The sequence below is a fragment of the Podarcis cretensis genome, assembly GCF_951804945.1.
Source record: "Podarcis cretensis genome assembly, chromosome: 6".
Taxonomy (NCBI): Eukaryota; Metazoa; Chordata; class Lepidosauria; order Squamata; family Lacertidae; genus Podarcis; species Podarcis cretensis.
Window position 1 is genome coordinate 47,949,522 of NC_137175.1, and position 18,576 is coordinate 47,968,097.

The following is an 18,576-nucleotide window of genomic DNA, read 5'->3' on the forward strand; positions in this document are numbered from 1 at the left end:
ATGGCTTTGGTCCTGATATTATTATTATTATTATTATTATTATTATTATTATTAAACTCAGTGTTACTGGCAGCACCATCACATGCGGTCACTGTGTCTGGCATAATTTTGCTGATGAGTGAAGACAACCCCGAGGGTAGTTTTTGAGTTTGGTTGACATGTAAACTATTTGGAAAGTGAGGGGAGGAGTGGGTTATGTGCACAAATGGGCTGGATCATGCTTAGGGTTACTGGTATGCTTCAGCATCAGGTTACAGCACCATGACCCCTCAAGCCAGAATTCCTCTTACTGGAGGAACAGTTGATGCATCATTTTCATGCACACAATTGATTTCATCGAATGGGCATGGCTCATCTGACCGTCCCTTAAGGACCATTATTCTCCTTCCATCAGTGATACTCTGTGAGATGGGTGTGTCCCCTCTATGGCTCCGAAAGGCATTCTAATAAAAAGATAAATTTCCTCCTTGCGATCTTGGGCTTTGGGTGTTCCTTACTCTGGGAAGGGATTTAAAGCTGTCTGCCAGACCCGTGGGCTGTTAAAACAAGACAGTGCCACAATGCTGAGCTCAGGCCTGCAAATTCCCCCCCTCTTCCTCCTCCTCCTCCTCCTGTTGCTCACAGCAATGGAGCTCGGCTGCTCTTTTACAGAGGAGGACAAGAAGTTACTCGTGGACCTGCACAATCAGTATCGGGCTAAGGTTTCCCCTCCAGCTGCAGATATGCTGAAAATGGTAAGTGAGCCTTGGGCAGCCCTGGACTTTGCTGTAATGTCGGGATTCAGAGACTTTCTGTCTTCTTGCTCAGAATATTTCTCTGGAAAGAGCAACTTTGTTTGTTTGTTTGTTTGTTTGTTTGTTTGTTTAATAAAATGATGGTTTAGAGTTTCCCTTTCTTTTGTGCGTCTGCATCTAAGTAAGTGACTGAGACAAATAAGTGCAAAGCTTTTCGGTTCTAACTGAAATGAGCACCTAGACTGATTTTCTCTGTAGATCTCCATGGTGTACTTTTACATGCCAAATATTTGTTTTAAGCACTGTGATCTATTTGTGTGTAAGGTGTTCTGTTAACTTCAGAAGTCTGTTTCCTTAAATGAGTTTGAGCTTTGTAGATACCGTAGCACTAAGCATTTCATTGGAGCTTTTCAAATGGCAGGATCACCTGCATTTTATCAGCTTCCTGTGATGAATTAGTTTAAGTTAAAGAAGGCATCTTGGACCCAGCCGCCACAATTCTGAGCCTGGTTATGATATCAAGCAGCTTTGTCATTTGGGGGCAAGTTCCTTTTCCTCTGTTCCCTCCCACCCTTATTGTTTGTACTGAGAACGCACAGCTCACAATTCTACCAGAGCATCGTTTGGACTTCTATACATACTGAAAGAAAAAAGAAAATAAAAAAGATCAGGCTGCACGTTTGTAACTCATTAGTTTCAGGGGACACAAAACAGACCTCTTGCCTTTTGGTTGTGCTCCTGTTGCCGGAGACTCGGCACTCAAACATCACTCTGGCATGGCTGATTACAAATGATTCTCCTTCCTCTAGCCCACCATTACTAGTGAGACCCTGTGTGTTAACATGGTCATCTAGTTTCAACAGGAATCTATTGGATAGTGCCTGTGCTATCATTGTTGACAGGATCCGCAACACCTACTTCTACCCATCTCCACCCCCCACCCCCCGCAAAAAGGTTTTGTTTTAAATTTATTTCTTCATTGCTGGGCTTATTGCTTCAGCTTCCCCTCCTATGATTCAGGTTTGTTTAGGTTCAGGAAAGGGGTGAGAGAACTCGCTGCTTACCTGCTTTGCAGTGAAAGCTGAAGGACCGCCACCTGCACGATGTTTTGATGGAGAATGCAATTTATTGGAGGTAGGCTGGCCTGGCTGGGATGCCGAGGGCCTGCTGATTGGACATTTTAAATCTGAGTCCTGCCTCTTTGAACTGGAGGCAGAGGGAGGAACAAGAAATCAGGCTGTACTGAGGGAAGGCTGGGCAAGCACAAGTGAGGTGAGAGAAAAAGGGGTTTCCCCATTTTTTGGGGGGGGCAGGAGAAGTGAGTCTTTGGGAGTAAATGAATTGATTGGGGGTTTGCCAGTGGGAAATGTGTTGGATTTTTTTTGGGGGGGGGAATGATTCGGAGAATTAATGTTTGGGGCTAGAATTGCACCCCTGCCTTGTACTTTTTGTGGTCTTCAGTAAGTAACTCATCTGCATGTAACCCAGACCTCTTAAGAGTCAAAGTAGATGGAATACGGCAGGTCTGTCAACTGATTTCCCGAATATGGACTCTTTTTGAGATTTATAAAGCAACTGTGGGGAGGAGATCAGAGCTGCAGTGTGATTGGGAGACAGGTTAAACTTTGCTCCTATGCCTGTAACTAAATCTAAAGTGCCGCCCTGCTGCTGGTATTAGCCATGGGTGGGGAAGGGGGTATGGGCAAGCCCCTCCCTGGTGCCTGCATTTAAGTGTTGACCCATTGGGATCTCCCACATCACATCTAGGATGGCTCCTGCAGTGGCTGGCCAAATGTGTCTGTGATGTTTTCAGAGAGGACGTGGGGGAAAGAGCACATACCGTAACTGTATGCTGCCTCTGAACTTAGCTATCCCATTTAGCTAGCACAGCTGGCAGGTGATGCTTCCATGGCTGGAGCAGGTAGAAGAAGCTTTGGAGGAACCTGGGTGATGGGAATGGCTTAGCAAGGTAAGCGGGGGATGACTTTAAACAGCATCTCTTCTTGGCAGCAACGGCTGCCCCCATTATGATACAGTTTTGTGTACAGATGACAAACCCTTTTTTCAAATATAAGAATTAACCCAAAGTTAGACTCACATTCAATGTGAGTGATAAGTGACGGGATGACAAATGATCACCAGCCTTACTTGGGTTTATCACTTTTCTCAGCTTCTCTGTGATGAGATTAATCATACAACGGAAAGCAGGTCCTTAGATTCGTGTTAGCTAAGCAAGATATGCAATGATCATGTTTATTTTATTTATGGCGTTTGTACCCTGCCATTTAGCAAAAAAATAGTTCTCAGAGCTGCTTACGAAAATCAGTACTAAGACAGAGCCTGCCCTCGGGCTCACAATCTCTAGAAAGGCATGGCACACAAGGAAAAAGGATTGAGGGGGAGGAGGGACAAGCAAGTTCCAGCACACACACTTAAACATACAGCCAACAAAAATACCTTCAAGAATAATCTGACCCTTAGTTACTTTGTTGTTGTTGCTTAGTGGACCATATTTGCTTGGGGGAGATTCACACACAGGCTAAAACTTTACTGCATGTTTCCCCCCCCCCCCACATGGTGACTCATAGCTGAATATATGAACTGTCTCCTGTCATTGCAAAATCCTGGAAGCCATGGCAGACGTCACCTGATGCTACAAACATACATGGGTGGATTCCTTCTTTTAAGCACGAGTGTATACGTAGGTACAATATGAGTTAGAAGTTCAATAAATACTGTACTATTCAGAAAAAACAAATTTTAGCTAAATACTGTTGAATTGTGAAATATGCTGGCTTTGTTCAGCATAAAAACCACTTTAAAAAAGACATTTCAAGTGCATTGTACGTCTTGGGCATTTCTAGGCTGATACAGATGGATTTAATTTTATTTCACTTTTATACCTCAGCTGTGCCTGTATTAATCTTTTCATGGTTCTTGTACATATGCATATCTTTCTGAAATACTGCAATTGTTTTCTTTTAAAATACTGAATTTTCTGAATTGTACAAGCATAGCCATACACATCCTGATACGTTTGATACTTTAAGGAGGCTGGAGCCTGAGATAAGATCGTGTAGTTGCCTGTTGCAGGATGCTAATAATACTTTATTTTAAAAGTAATTAAAATATTCTACATCACTTTTGGGTGGCTTTAGAAGAAAAGAAAATACAATTCAAAGCAAAAACAGAATTGAGCCAAACTTTTAAAACCAACATTAAAATAATGTCAAAACCCAGCCAGAATAAAAATGTTTTTACCCTCGTGCCAAAACAAAACTCACCAGGGATGGGGGCAGGTCTAACCTCCCTAGGGAAGGAGATCCATAACCAGGGTGCTGCCACCAACAAGGCCCTGTCCTATGTTTTCACCAACCTTCTGGTGGTGAGTTTAGCTTCCCCCAAAAAAAGCCAGCAGATGAGCTCCACCAGGTGTCTGTGGTGAGTGACTGTAGGGGTGCAACCGAAACACAAAAAGAACAGCTCTGATTGAAGAGGATAACTAGTAAGAGTCTAAAACTTTTTAGAAGTTTTCTAACCTGGTGCTCTTCCAAGTGTTAATGGACTACAGCTCCCATCATCCCCAACCACTGGCCATGCTGTCTGGGGCTGATGGGAGTTGGAATCATGCAACATCAGGAGGGTCTGAGGTTACCCATCCCTGCTGTAAGAATTCTGCCAAGAACCATTCATAGCCCTTTAATTAGATATGTCCTCCTGCAGTTGGTGTTTGGGTATGTGGTTCTCTCAGTAAGTGGAGCACAAACAGTAATGGAGCATGGAATGTGGTGTGCTTTTTCCTTAAGTGATTTCCTGTAGCAGGTCATGGATTTATTTATTTTTAATGATAGCCCACTTTTCCTCCGTTCTTGAGTTCAAATCAGCTAACAACAAGACATTTAAAATAATACCCTGTCAATAAACCAGACCCATAATCAGACAGCAATATATAATAAATCTTGGCGGAACGATAGCTAGAAAAACATCTGTCTTCTAAAAAAACCCCACATTTAGCCAGCTGGTGGAATGCATATAAAGATGAGACCGGACAGATCTTAGCAAAGACATTTCAACACATTGGTGCCATGACTGAACAGACCCTGCTTCTTGTACCCACCCACCCCATCTCAGTTATGGCTCCTGATGTAAACCAGAAAACACTGGAGGGAACATGCAGAGAAAGGCAGCTCTGCAGTACCTAGGCCTTGTAAGCTATTTAAACCTTAAGGTAAGAAGTAGTAGCTTTAAAACTGGAAGCAGTTGCAGATCAACAACTACCAGAACAATATGCTCCATCTGGCCTTCAGCAGGACGTTGTGAAAATGTGAAGAACTACTCATCTGGACGGACCCTTTGGCTTTTTAGTGGAACAAAACGTGCTGATGTGTATATATTTTGTTTCAATTCTGGCCTGAAGAGTGGGAAAGACCTGCTGGTGTGAGGCTGCTTCCAAGCTGAAGGCTTTTGAAATTATCAGATGTGTCTCAGGAGTCTCGTGTTTGATTATACAGTGGTACCTCAGGTTAAGTACTTAATTCATTCCGGAGGTCTGTACGTAACCTGAAACTGTTCTTAACTTGAAGCACCACTTTAGCTAATGGAGCCTCCTGCTGCTTGCCGCGGCGCCGGAGCACAATTTCTGTTCTCATTGTGAAGCAAAGTTCTTAGCCTGAAGCACTATTTCTGGGTTAGCGGAGTCTGTAACCTGAAGCGTATGTAACTTGAAGCGTATGTAGCCCGAGGTACCACTGTACTTGCAATACAGATGAGAATGGTGCTGATGGCTGCTAGTCCAAAAAATGAACTGATTGGGTTCTGCTCAGGTGACATGGCAACAGTGGGGCTTAAATAATTTCAGTTATGTCAGCCCCTATGCTATACTTCCTAGATGTATCCTGTGTGGTAGTACTAGTACTGCTTCTGGAAATGCTCCTTCTCTCTATTCAAAATGTGGATACTAAAAGTTACCTCCATCTGCTTCAGGCTTCTCCCTATGCTTTCCACCCCCCTTTAACATCAGACTTGCGGTCAGTTTCTTCTGTTCCCAACCCCCCCCCCCTCTGAAGTCACACTTTTCAATTTTGTTTGGATCAGCAGAACTAGTTGCCTTGGAAATTTTTATATATACATTAAGTTATGTGTGCCAAACTATATTCTAATGGAACAAGAAAACCAGCTGTTGGATCCTTATATATGGAGTCTGGCTCTGGTTCACGAAAAAGGGAATAATAAACTCAAGCTGGACCTGCCATTTCAGCCCCTCCCCAAAATTATGCAGAGGGCTGCCCCAGAGGGGGAGGAATTAGTGTCCCAGGAACTGGCCTTCTGTTCTTCCAAACTTTCAAAGCTATTTTGATCAAGAAAAATGAGAATGATTGCACCACAGACCTAATAGTTTTAATGGTAACACCTTCTCCCCAGAAAACTATAAGCTAGACCAGTGGTTCCCAATTAGCGAAGTACTGTGGGCCCCTTGTTTTTCAAAAGCCAATCCATGGACACCCTACTTTTGAAAATGTTTTTGTTATGTGAATGGTGCCATGGACCCCCTGGGTAGATTATGTGGACCCCCAATTGGGAACCACTGAGCTAGGCTGTTCTCTCCAAGGCCCCCAAATGTGACAGCCTTGTTTGCAAATGGCCAGTTGGTGTTGCCTTCAGCATTCTGGGCTGGGCTGATCTTTTAGCAGTAGCAGTAGGACCTTTCATTCCTTTTCGAAATTTTTTCACCACCACAGATGGTGGCAGCAGACCTTCCCTCTTGACCCAGATGCCATGTTTATTATCAGAGATTCTGGTAAATTGAAGGAGCTGGGCTTGGAGACAACCTTGGTAGTTTGGAAGATCCTTCTCAAAATGTGCGGCCAGCTTCCCAAACATAGCTGTCAATGCTTCCCTTTTTAAATGGGAAATTCCCTTATTCCGAATAGAATTCCTCGCAAGAAAAGGGAAAAGTTGACAGCTATACTCCCAAATCTCCAGCTTCCTCTGCCAGCACAGATCAAAATCCAAGTGTGAAGTCCACCTGACTTAACTGCCTCCTGCAAGCATGCCAAAGCTTTCTCCAGGATCAAAAGGGGAGGGGCGTCATAATATTGTTTAAGTGAAGGGATATGTTGTACTATGGGAGGGGAGTGCTTTCAGGTCCAGGGCAGTTGTAACAGCCAGTGAAAGAACTGCACATTCTGTAATACTCTGTGCTACTGTATTAAAGCAGGCAGGAAGTGAGGACATGGCAGACACCTGTGGTGGTCTTGGAAAGGCTCATAGGTGCCAGGTGCTGCTACCAGCACTGCATTCTGGGCAACCTGCACTGTGGATGCAGCAGCCAAAACAGGAACATAAGGCAGGCCTAGGCAAACTCTGGCCCTCCAGATGTTGGGGACTACAATTCCCATCATCCCTAGCTAACAGGACCAGTGGTCAGGGATGATGGAGGGGCGGAGTTTGCCTATGCCTGACAAAAGGCAATGGGGGTGGGGACTGCGGGTATAATTAAGGAATTTGTTTTCTCCAAACCATGCCCACATATGACTATCATATATGACATCTTGTTTGAAGCCAAATCAATCCAGGTTTGCACTTTGAGAAACATCCTGTGAACCGTAATGCAGCTAGCCTTTGAAATTTGCATGTATCTAAATTTTGCTATGCAGTTCACGAAACAGTTTTTTAAAAATAAAAATGCATACATTAGGGGAAAGTGTGTGTAAAAATGAACATATCGATGAAAATAGCACACAAGAATGCACGAGGTTAGGAAAAAATGATTTCAAAAATGTGCACATTAGTAAAAAAAAATGCATATAAAAATGCGTATATTAGGAGAAATCTGCACCAAAATGCTAATGATTTTTTATTTTAAAAATCCTCAATTGCTGCAAAATGTGGAGAACTGGATTTAAGACTGGGAAAATGGGAAACGGAGAGAACCACAATTGAGAGCGCCTTCCATCCTTGTAGCAGAATGAGGTGGGAATGAAGTGGCAAGTTCTAAAGCAGTCTTTGACAACCTGGTGCCCTCCAGATATTTTTGACTCTATCTCTCAACAGCCACAGCCACAGCCAGCATGGTTCTGGTGGCTAAGCTTGATGAAAGCGCTAGTTAAGAACATCTGGAAGGCACCAGGCTGATGAAGATGGTTCTGAGAATGGGTTATGTCACTCCAGACTACAGGTGGAAGAATCACTTTTTACAACAGATCTTTGCATAACCAACTCGCTGCAAATAGAAAACTAGCACATAAAGGAACTTGAACTTTTACCCTGACAGGCTACCTTTTTATTGGCAAAAAGGTTTTGTTTTTTTGAAACTTCCACATGTTGATGCATTCAAAAATGGTACTTTCCATGAAGTGATGCAGGGTTGGGATAGGAGAGTCCATGCTAGCAGCTCAGATTTCTACTGTTCTGCTGTATTTATATGCTAAGTCTCCATGTATTCCTATGGGAGTTTGAAAATTCACATCTGCAATGCAGGACTGTGAAGATTCCTGTTCTGCTTCTGTATGTGCTCCTTGGCATCCTCAAAAGTCATGCAACAAAAACCTCCCCACAGAGGTGTGTCTGGCATCTTCATTACACATGTTTTTTGACCCTTGAGATGCATATTTTTAGGACCCACCTTGTTTCTGCACTTGTCAGATGTTTCAAGCTGTTTTCAATTATTGTAACCTACCCTGGGACATTTGGGTGAAGGCTGGACAATAAATTATAACAATAAAATAACAACAATAATTATCAATAAAAAAGACTAGCTACGCTCAAAGTGACCTTCAAGAGAAGTTCCCTGACCTACTGCTGGATCCCACTTGGGCTGAATAAAGTTCCAGCTGTTTATTTAAAAACCACAGGAGACTCCGTCTCTTAAATACTTTGATTTACTCAGACCTTCCTCCTTAAAACTCCACCAGATATTACAATAGAATAACTATGGGGAACTTAAATCTCACTTTGACATCCACCAAATGAAATATTAACATAGAGAGCATTAAAATGTTGTCGAGAGACAATGGAATGCACTTCCGGGGGTGAAGTCAAACCACTGAAAAATCATAGCAGCATTGGAGTGACCGTGTGAGGGTGTATGGAGGTCCAAAGGGAAAGCAGAGCAATGCTCCTGCTTCACTGCAGGAGTTGCCGGAAGGAGGCATACAAGGCACCATCCAACCATCTTAGGGACTCAGCTCCAGATTTGTGCGGGGTTTACACCAGGGGGCAGCAACCTTTTTCAGCTGTGGGCTGGTCCACTGTCCCTCAGACCATGTGGGGGGGCCGGATTATATTTTTTGGGAAAAATATGAACGAATTCCTATGCCCCACAAATAACTCAGAGATGCATTTTAAATAAAAGGACACATTCTACGAATGTAAAAACATGCTGATTCCTGGACCATCTGCGGGCCAGATTGAGAAGGCGATTGGGTTGGATCCAGCCCCCGGGCCTTAGATTGCCTACCCCTGGTTTACACCTTAGTCTTTTCTTCTCCCGGAGATATCCTGCAAGGCAGCAGAGGTTTAGGATCAGAGTTTTCCTTCTCCAAAATTCACGTTGTGGTTACTGTAATGCACTCTATCTGGGGCTTCCCTTATACTTGATCCTGAAGCTGCAGTTAGTACAGGGCAGGGCGGTTGCTCACAGGAGTGTGACCTTTTCTGCATATATCGCCTCTGCTCAGAGATCTGCACCGCTTGCCCATTTGCCAAATTGTTGGAATATTCTGCACGGTTCAAGCTGTTGCCCCTCTGAAAAGGATTTTTTTTTTTTTAAAAAAGATATTTATTACATTTTCAAATATTACACCAAAAAAAGCAATAAAAACAAAAAAGAAACAACAAACAAGTATAATTTCAATCCCTTATTTTCATATACCTTACTTCCCCGACCTCCTCATACCTCCCCTTTCTGTATTCCAATTTCTGAATTATCAGTTCAACAAATCCTCTCCCTTATTCTCAAATTAATTTTCACCTTTCTTTTCTTTTTACTTAATCAATACCACTGAAAACCACTTAGCTTCTAAACCCACGTCATTCTAATATTCATTAATTTTACAATGTTTCCTAAGATAGTCCTTAAATTTCTTCCAATCTTCTTCCGCCGTCTCTTTTCCCTGGTCCCCTCTGAAAAGGATATTGTAGGACAGGGAAAGGTAGAGATGAGGGCAGCCAAAGTGATCCAGCAGCTGGAGCAGCTCTCCAGCAAGGAAAGGTTACAAATTTTGGCACAATTTAGTTTAGAGAAAAGTGGGACAACTTAGAGGTGTATGAATTCATGCAAGGCTATTGTCTGCATGTCCTGTTTGTGGACTTTGCAGAACAATCTGGTTGGTCATTTTGGGTAACAGGATGCTGGACTAGGTAGGCCCTTGGCCTGACTCAGCAGGGCTTCCCCCCCCCCTTCCTCCACATGGTCATAGTCATACAATTCCATTGTGCATTGTTCTAGCTCTGTGCTGAGATTCCCACCCTTCAGTCTGCATTGTTTTGTAGAACTCCCCAATCCTGCCTGTCACATTGGAAAGGCGAGAGGAAACTCAGTGCGTTGAGTTCAACAAAACCTGCAGCCAGAACAGGGTGGGAAATTCACCATAGGGATGCTGGATTCCATGTCAAGAATAGCTTCACGCTTGGAAGCGAAGTGGAACCAGGACCATTTCTCCTCTGCCTCCACCAAAGCAAATTTCTCTCTCCTCCTGACCAAATAGATGACACACCATTCCTTGCGGCAAACGGCTCGCTCCAAGATGTCTTAGAGGGGTGGGCCTCAGAATTTGTTAGTCAAGGCTGTCTCTTGCTTTTACTTGACTGTTTTGGATGGCAGCGCAGAAGCCCTGGCAGCTCCTTTGAAGTAGAAGAAAACATTGCCTCAGTTTTGTACTGTAACCTTCCCTAACCGCACTCTCTTGTGCGTAAACGCTCTCTGCTCTTCCTGCTTAGCAACTGCTGCTGCTAAAGTAGCCTGTGGAGCTCAGCTGGATAAGAAGGGACTGTCTATCACTGCACTAGAGGGATCTGCTGGCAAGCAGCTGTTGGTCTCTGTTAAGTAACAAGCTTTCCAGATGTTTGCATTGGCTCTGGCCAAGCACAGCTGTTAAACTGGGCATGACTTTATCCTCACAGTAGGGAGGAGTTCTGCATATTTACTGTACCTTCCTCTTAGCAGGGTTGTAAGGGAGAGAGGGGGCTTTGTACCTCAGCTCTGCTACTGGCCTCCGAATCCATCCTGCACCTTATGCCAAATGAGGTGGTAGGCTGTGAGAGTCCTGGATGGCGGCCCTCTCCCTGACGTGCTAGATTACGACATCTGGGAAGCATTTTTTAATGCTCCTCCGTATAAAATCCTCACAGAGGATTTCAGAAACAACTGCCTTGTGAGGAAGAGTAGCAAACAATCTGCTCAGAGAGTGGGAAATGGCGGAGTCAGCTGCCCACCGCACCAGGTCTACCTTTAGTGACAGGAGCGATAAGTAGCTGGCAGGTTCCATCTGGTCACCCAGAAGGCCAAAGCCTCACCCTATGAAGTCAGCAAATTCTGGCTGACCAGGAAGGTTGAATCACTAGACTATTTCTCTGGGGTCTGACAGGCCTGCCTTTTGAACTCCGAGAAGCCCTTTTTCATCCTAGCTGACTGTTATAAGATCTTTTGTAACATTAAGAATGTTGTGCCTTGGTTTGCTTGTTTTTCCTCTTCCCTCCTCATCCCCTTTTCCTTTTGTGTCATGAAGGCAAAGACGGTGTCATTTTTGTTGACAAAAACCACTCTGGGAGCATTTCTGGATGAAGAACAGGCTATAAATGCAGTTAATAAATAATAAGTAAATTTTTAAAAATGAATTTTTTGTAGTAAGCTAGCTCATCAGAGTGAGGACAGCACTAATTCTGTTTTGCTGGTGTAGTAGTTTATTGCAAACCAAGAGTTGGAGCCTTTAAAAAATGTAATCTCCAACTTGCAGTCTAGAGTGGCTGCCCCATAATTTTAGCTCTTCATCCTGCATGTTTAAAGCTCCCTGGCTTAAAAATGTTTTGCCACATCTAAAAGAGTCAACTGAACACCAATGTTTTGCTACTTTAAATTTATTTATTTATATATATAAATGGATATACAGTAATCTGTACGGTTGAGAAGCATCTTGTGCTGTCTGTGGTTCAACCATTTCGGTAGTAAAGCAGGTTAAGCAATGCTGCAATATTTTCACTATGGATATTGCAGACAGATTTGCCTTGGACTAGTATTTGCAAAAGCACCTGAAGAGGTCCAGTGTTCTCCAAATAGCCAGAAATGATTGCGATTGTGCCTTACAGATGCCTTGAACCACTCAGAGGTCTCTAAACAAGTGTGCTGCATCTGGATACACTAGCTAATTAGGAAGGGTACATGTGAAAACCATTTATAACTGAAGCTGGAAAAGCTGCTTTGAGGACTGACTCCCATTTTTCCTTCTGATGACAACAGCTCCCTCGCCTTGGGCTGAGCTCCAGGCCTTCCTATTGCTAGGCCGGCCAGGCACGCTGACCAAATTCCAGTGGGAAGCACTCCTGCGGTTGGCCTGTATGAGAAGCCGTTCTGCGTGATGGTGACGTCCTGCTTTGTCCTAATTTCAGAGCTGGGATCCAGAGCTGGAAGCCTTTGCCAAGGACTACGCAACAAAATGCATCTGGGAACACAATGCGGAGCGCGGACGGCGAGGCGAGAACCTCTTTGCCATGTCTGGCGACCTGGATGTGAAGATGGCAGTGGATGAGTGGTACAACGAGTACGCCTTTTATAATATGACAACATTAACCTGCCAAGAAGGGCAGATGTGTGGTCACTATACACAGGTATCTGATTATATCAGTGGTTTTCAACCAGTGTGCCATAACATCCCGGGGTGCCATGGGCAACACTGGCCTCTGTCCATCTTTCCTTCCTTCCTTCCTTCCCTCCTCTGATGCCCTCTCTCATCTATGCTTCCCAAAAGCTTGCACAGCTGTTTGTTGCAGCAGCCCTGGCTACAAGCTCCGCAGGCAAATGGTGCCTCTGGGGCTGGCCAGGGGGTGCTGGTTGCCAGGAGCTGAGGCAGCCTTGGAGTAAGCAAGCAAGCAGGCAAGGGAGCCCTTGCTATTGAGAATGGGCAGAAAAGTCCCAGGCCCCTGTGGGGCAGTGTGCTTTTCTTCTTTCTTTCTTTCTTTCTTTCTTTCTTTCTTTCTTTCTTTCTTTCTTTCTTTCTTTTTGCATTTTATGTTATTTTGAATAATGAATAGAATAGCTGTATATTTAATAAAATCAATAAAGATCATGGGGGGGGACAAGTCCCAGGCTCCTGTGGGGCAGTGTGAGGAGGCACCTCTCTTTGGGGTGGGGGTGGGGGCAGCTAAGAGACCAGGGGTGGCAGCAGCAGCGTCTGCCCAGAGGACTCCCAAGGAGAGGAGGCTGAGGGAACCCCTCTGGATTATGTCATCCTGGGAAGAGCTGAGGGTAAAGCCTGGGAAATGGTGGTAGTAGCCATGATGGCTGCGTTCTACCTCCTCTGTCGGAGGCGATGTGCCTCTGCCAGTTGCTGGGGATTCACAAGCACTCATGTCCTGCATGCAGGCTTCCCATAGGCATCTGGCTGGCTACTGTGGGAACAGGATGCTGGAGTAAATGGGCTATTGGCCTGGTCCAGCAGGCTCTTCTCATGTACAGTGTAACCTCGGGTTAAGAACTTAATTCGTTCTGCAGGTCCGTTCTTAACCTGAAACTGTTCTTAACCTGAAGCACCACTTTAGCTAATGGGGCGTCCCGCTGCCGCCGCGCCACTGCCGCATGATTTCTGTTCTCATCCTGAGGTAAAGTATGGGCTGTGCTGCCATCAGGGGACCAGTGGCTTCCATACAAATGCTTCAAGACTAGGGTGGCAATATCTGTCAATTCTTTTTCTGACTGCAATAGCAAACAGAACTTGCTCTTTCTTACTTCTATAGGTGGTCTGGGCAAGTAGTGAGCGTGTGGGCTGTGGGACGGTGTTCTGCGAAACCCTGGAATTCCTGAATGACACCGACATGCATTTGGTAGTCTGCAACTATCAGCCACCGTAAGTTTCATTTTGTTGGGGCCGGGGTGTTTTTTCCTGAGTGTTTTTTTGCCTGGCTGGAATGTGTGCTTTGAACCATGTTGATTCTTCCTGCTTGTGCAGTTGCTGCAATTTATTTTCAACTGTTTTTGATGTTTTATTTTACATTGCTGTGAGCCGCCCTGAGCTCTTCTGGTGAAGGGTGGGAGGGTGGTAATACTAAAAATAATGCATAGTACTAAATTTCCCAAAACTATGGTAGTGACATGAGGGTGCCTCCCTTGGTCTTAGCAGATAGGGAGGTCTGTTATGGGAGAAGGCATTTCACCAAGTGTCCAGATCCTAAGCCATGTAGGGTTTTAAATATCACTACAAGCACTATGGGTGGGGGGAGAAATTCAATCCAGTTTGCATTTACAAGTGAATCTCCCTAACCCAAACCCAGGTGTCTTTTGCAATTTGCAGTTCTCCTAATTTTGCAATGCAGTTTACAGCCAAGTCATACAAATACTGAGGTTAAGTGTACATAAAAATGCATTAGTGAAAATAGCATATTATAGAAGGGAAAGTTGGTTTACAAAAATGTGTACATTGAGCAAATTTAATAATGTGTACGTTAGGAGAAATTCTCATGAGGACTTTTTTGGGGTGGGGTGGGGGTGGAATCACAAGCTGATATGGAAGTGTGAATGACTGATGGGGAGGAAAATGAGAAACTGAGAAAAACTGAAACTGACAGATTCATCTGTTCCCCGCTCCACCCAAAGCACGATAGCATATTGACAGTCAGTACAACTCCTTCAGAACTGTTGCATTATGTTCTTGGCAGCTTGGCTGCAGAGTTTTGCTGTTCTCTCATCATTGGGGGGGGGGGGGGGGCGTGTCATAGAATTTATTGTGAACAAGGAACTATAGCAATGGTAGTCCAAGTGGAGCCTTCCAGTTATTCCACTCCCATCAAGACCAGGCAGCATGGTCAGAGGTTATGAGGGCTGCTGCCCATCATTATCTGGGGTAGGTAAGTGGACACCATAACAGCAATAGTTACAGATCAAGGTAGCAAACAGTTACTTGGATTTCATTGTATGTGTACTTCTGACAGGAGTTAACAGGTACTGTAAATATACAAGATAATGAAGAGCCACTTCAGGAGTCAACCTTAGTTAAACTGCAGTTACTCTTGGCACCAGGTTTTTGTATTAATTCCAGGATTAACAGATCTGTGATGCTGCCGCTTCTGAAAATGGGGTCAAATTGGTCAGTATGTTCCCGATGATCTTTGTCCTTTCTCTGCCTTCCTTTACCTCATTTTAAAATGGCAACTTCCAATCATCTTCATAAGGTCTACTGGCTGTAGAATCAAGGACAAAAGAGACACAAACAGGCACCAAATAACTGATGCCTTTTGGCAGTCCCTCAGAGCATCCTCTTTAGCTGAGCTGGCCACCTTCCATCTTCCGAGTGAAGCTGGGAAGGTAGTTACATGCTGGAGAAATGAACTCTTGGCAAAAGCCATCAACGGTGATCATAGAGTGTTCTTAGGTGCAGCTGTCAATGTGAGGGAGCAACAAAATGTTATGAAATTCTTATTTCTATTGTGTCAATGCTCTCCTTCCTTAGGGAAATGCCTAGTCAATTTTTTGGGTAACGCCTGGGACTTTTCACTTCCAGGGGGAACATAAAGGGACGCAAACCGTACAAGGAAGGGGCTCCATGTTCCATGTGCCCAGATGGCTATTCCTGTAAGGACTCTCTTTGTGGTAAGTGAGTGGAACTAGAGGAGCCAGCAGATAAGGTGGAGAGCTCCTTATCTGCACCCCAAATTAATGCCACTCAAGGTTACTGTGAAATAAATTTCCACTGGCTGACAGGTGCAGATTATCCAGCCACCTAGGAGTGTAGTGATTTCCTTGGCTGCCTTCACCCAATGATTATCCTTGTCAAAGCTGTTCTCCAACAGGAGAAGTAAATTCCTTCTTCCGTCTTGTTTTGCTGCTTTGCCAAGGATGGGCAAAGATGCTTGGAGGAACAGTTTCCCTTTCAGCTGCAAACACCTGCCTCCTGCCTTCAGTGCACCACCATTATACACAAGGACCTGCCAGCATTAATCCCCTTCCTCTCCCAGGGAGATGACAGTGTGTTTAAAACATGCTAGCTTTTCTTGTCCTTACCATAGCACCAGGAAGTGGCACTTTGGCTTATATGAATTTATGCAGCACACGCACGCTAGAGGTCTTAGCCCTTATTGGTCCCCAGATGGATGCTTATGTCACTCCATGCCATGTACACAGGCCATGTACACCTTTAAAGCACATTTGGAACAGATTCTTTCCCTCAAAGAATTCTGGGCATTGAAGTTTACGAATTGACCATTGGCTGCCCCCTAATGCTGCTCCATCTGAAACAGACCTCCTCACCCTAATAGTAGGGATGGCACTGGAAGCCATGACATTCCTTTCATGCATTCTGTCTCTGCTTGGGGCGTCCTATGCCTTGAGTACTATGCTATATGCCATTTCACTGAGTTCTGCCCAAGATGTTTTTTGCACCTTTGGGAGAAAATTCAAATGACATTCCAGTCCAAGTTATGAAGACATGGATGGCAATGTGCTGCCCTTTAACGGCATCTAGAATCTGCTGCCTGTGATCCTGGCCACATTTGGTTTCAAAGGAGGGCTCACCTTCTGTGCAAAAGTGAAATATCAGCCTTCCATTCTCACTGGTTTTCTGGGAGGAGGGTGTGGCTTTGTGCATCTGCTTGCTGATTGTTCTGCTGGTCTCTCTTTTTGCCCACCAGAATCCGGTGTCGACGTGGGAGACGCCACCGCATCGCCTAAGCCGGAGCCAACGGCTGTCTTGACTGCAAGCCCAGCTCTGCAAACTACACCAGATTCAACACCTGATACACCAGACAGTCCCCAAACAGGAGCAGAATCTGAATCCCCAACAGCTGAAGGGCCAACCTCTTCACTAGAGCTAACTTCAGACTTGTCAAACTCAGATGCAACAGTTTCCTCTTTGGTGACAATGGGAGCTACAACTCTACGTCCTCCCTACCCAGAATCAAGAACTGAAAAAGCCACTTCCGCAGAATTTCCTTCGTCTGGTGGCTTAGCCACACCTGAAGCCACCATTAAAAATCCTGAGCCACCTTCAACTCCCCCCACACCAGTGCATTCTACCCCCAAGTCACCCTTGGTCCCTAAACCTGCATTCGCCCCTAAACTTCCATCAACAGGTAAACCTCCTTCCATGCCCAAACCCCTTTCAGCCCATAAGCACCCCTTCTTCTCCAAGCTACCTGCCCCAAAGAAGCCTCCCGTCTCTAAAACACCTGCACGCCATCGCTTGTCAGCTTACTCCAAAGCAATAAACAAGCACAGCAATGCTGCTCAGGTCTCTGCAGATAAGGTACCTGTTCACAACACTGCAGCTAAGGCAGCTTCAATCTCTGTCTGCCTCCCTTGCCTTGGATGCAAACAGATTAGCCACCCTGAAGAAATAAAGACTGCGCTTAAAGAGCTGACTTCCAGGTACCCCTATGCTCCGTGCTTTTCCCCGCTTCCCCGGTGGCAGAGGCATAGCAAGTGGGGCAACACACTTAGGAAGGCCAGGCCTTATTGGCTCAACAGTTTATAGCGGTATTTGATCCAACATATTTATAGGCTGAGCCCTCTGTCTTCTCTTTCTCTTTCCCTTTCTACCCTTTTAGTGAGTTTGCCAGTCTGCTGGGAATAGCACTGTAGCATGGCCAGTGGCTGAAAATTCTGTAGATGGTGGTACAAATCTTGCCCAAGCAATAATGCTCTTGGGAGGTTGCAATTTATTTCCACAACCCCTGTTTTCACCCATTCAGGAATGTGGAGCACATCTGATTTCTTTTCCCTACTTTCCTTCTCTTTAAGCTTTGCTAGGGTCAAGCATGACATACTGTAATGAAACCTCATTCCACCCAATGACTCACCTGTGATCATCCTCCCTCTTGTCTGTGCTCTGTGCATCACAAATGGGGGATCTATTTATTTGCAGGACTGTGCCTGGAAGTCATTCCCAGGCTTCCCATTCTGCTTGTGAATTGGTGACAAGGTGTCTGCATTCTCCACTGGCAACCCATTCTTTACCCCAAAATGCTGATAAAAACCTGGATCTTGAAAACCTGGATAATGTAAAAAACCTGTATCTTGAAAGCTGAACAAATTGTGCAAGATAAGCAAAGGCCTGCACACCTACTGAATTCCTTTAGCTGATCCCAAAACATGAATTTGTGCTCCCTTGGTACAAACTCTGGAGCTTTGTGGCTCGGAATACAAACAGTTGTGTTGATCAAAGAATTGGTTGTGCCCACCTGAAATGTAAAGCAAACTGATATGGCTTGTTTGTAAGGAGGATGGAGAGAAAATGAATGACTGATTAGGGAGAGTGATGTGAGTCTCTATAGAAACTCAGTGCACAAGAGCTACATTAAGCAATCAATAAATAAAGTGCATGTGGACCAAATATTTGCATGTGAAAGTGAAGCGAGTGCCTCTGTGAGTGTTTGCATTTGTAGTTCTTCAACTCTGTTCATTACAGTAGATCTTTCTTCAATTGGAACTCTACAAACCACAGTATTTTGATCAGGCAGCATTATTAAGGCTCATTCATAAGGCTATGGCCCTTGCACTTCAGAGGACTTTTTTGACTAGGCCTGCTTGCATATCAGAGATATGTATTAGACTGGAACCCCACGATAGCTGCATTTTGAGCTTTGCCCATGTGTTTTGGTAGCATGCTGCATCCCTTCCTGTTTCTGTTGCACGGAACCA

The 18,576-nt window shown here is 44.7% G+C and overlaps 1 protein-coding gene across 2 annotated transcripts; it reads left to right on the forward strand.

Moving 5' to 3' along the window:
* The first annotated feature begins 305 nt into the window (after nt 1-305).
* PI16 (peptidase inhibitor 16) lies at nt 306-18,288 on the forward strand. 2 transcript variants are annotated; one of them, XM_079980619.1, is made up of 5 exons: nt 306-734; nt 12,339-12,557; nt 13,683-13,792; nt 15,443-15,531; nt 16,569-18,288. In XM_079980619.1, exons 1-5 carry the CDS (start codon nt 561-563, stop codon nt 17,408-17,410), a joined length of 1,434 nt encoding a protein of 477 aa, XP_079836745.1. In that variant the 5' UTR covers nt 306-560; the 3' UTR covers nt 17,411-18,288. The 2 variants fall into 2 exon arrangements, with proteins under 2 accessions (XP_079836745.1, XP_079836746.1); XM_079980620.1 differs by lacking the exon at nt 306-734 and adding an exon at nt 10,239-10,641.
* Nucleotides 18,289-18,576: the final 288 nt, after the last annotated feature.

Coding starts and splice junctions, on each gene's coding strand:
- PI16 (XM_079980619.1), top strand. CDS start 561: ATGCTGAGCTCAGGCCTGCAAATTCCCCCCCTCTTCCTCCTCCTCCTC. Junction 13,793..15,442: donor GTCTGCAACTATCAGCCACC/GTAAGTTTCATT, acceptor TTTCACTTCCAG/GGGGAACATAAAGGGACGCA. Junction 15,532..16,568: donor CTGTAAGGACTCTCTTTGTG/GTAAGTGAGTGG, acceptor TTTGCCCACCAG/AATCCGGTGTCGACGTGGGA.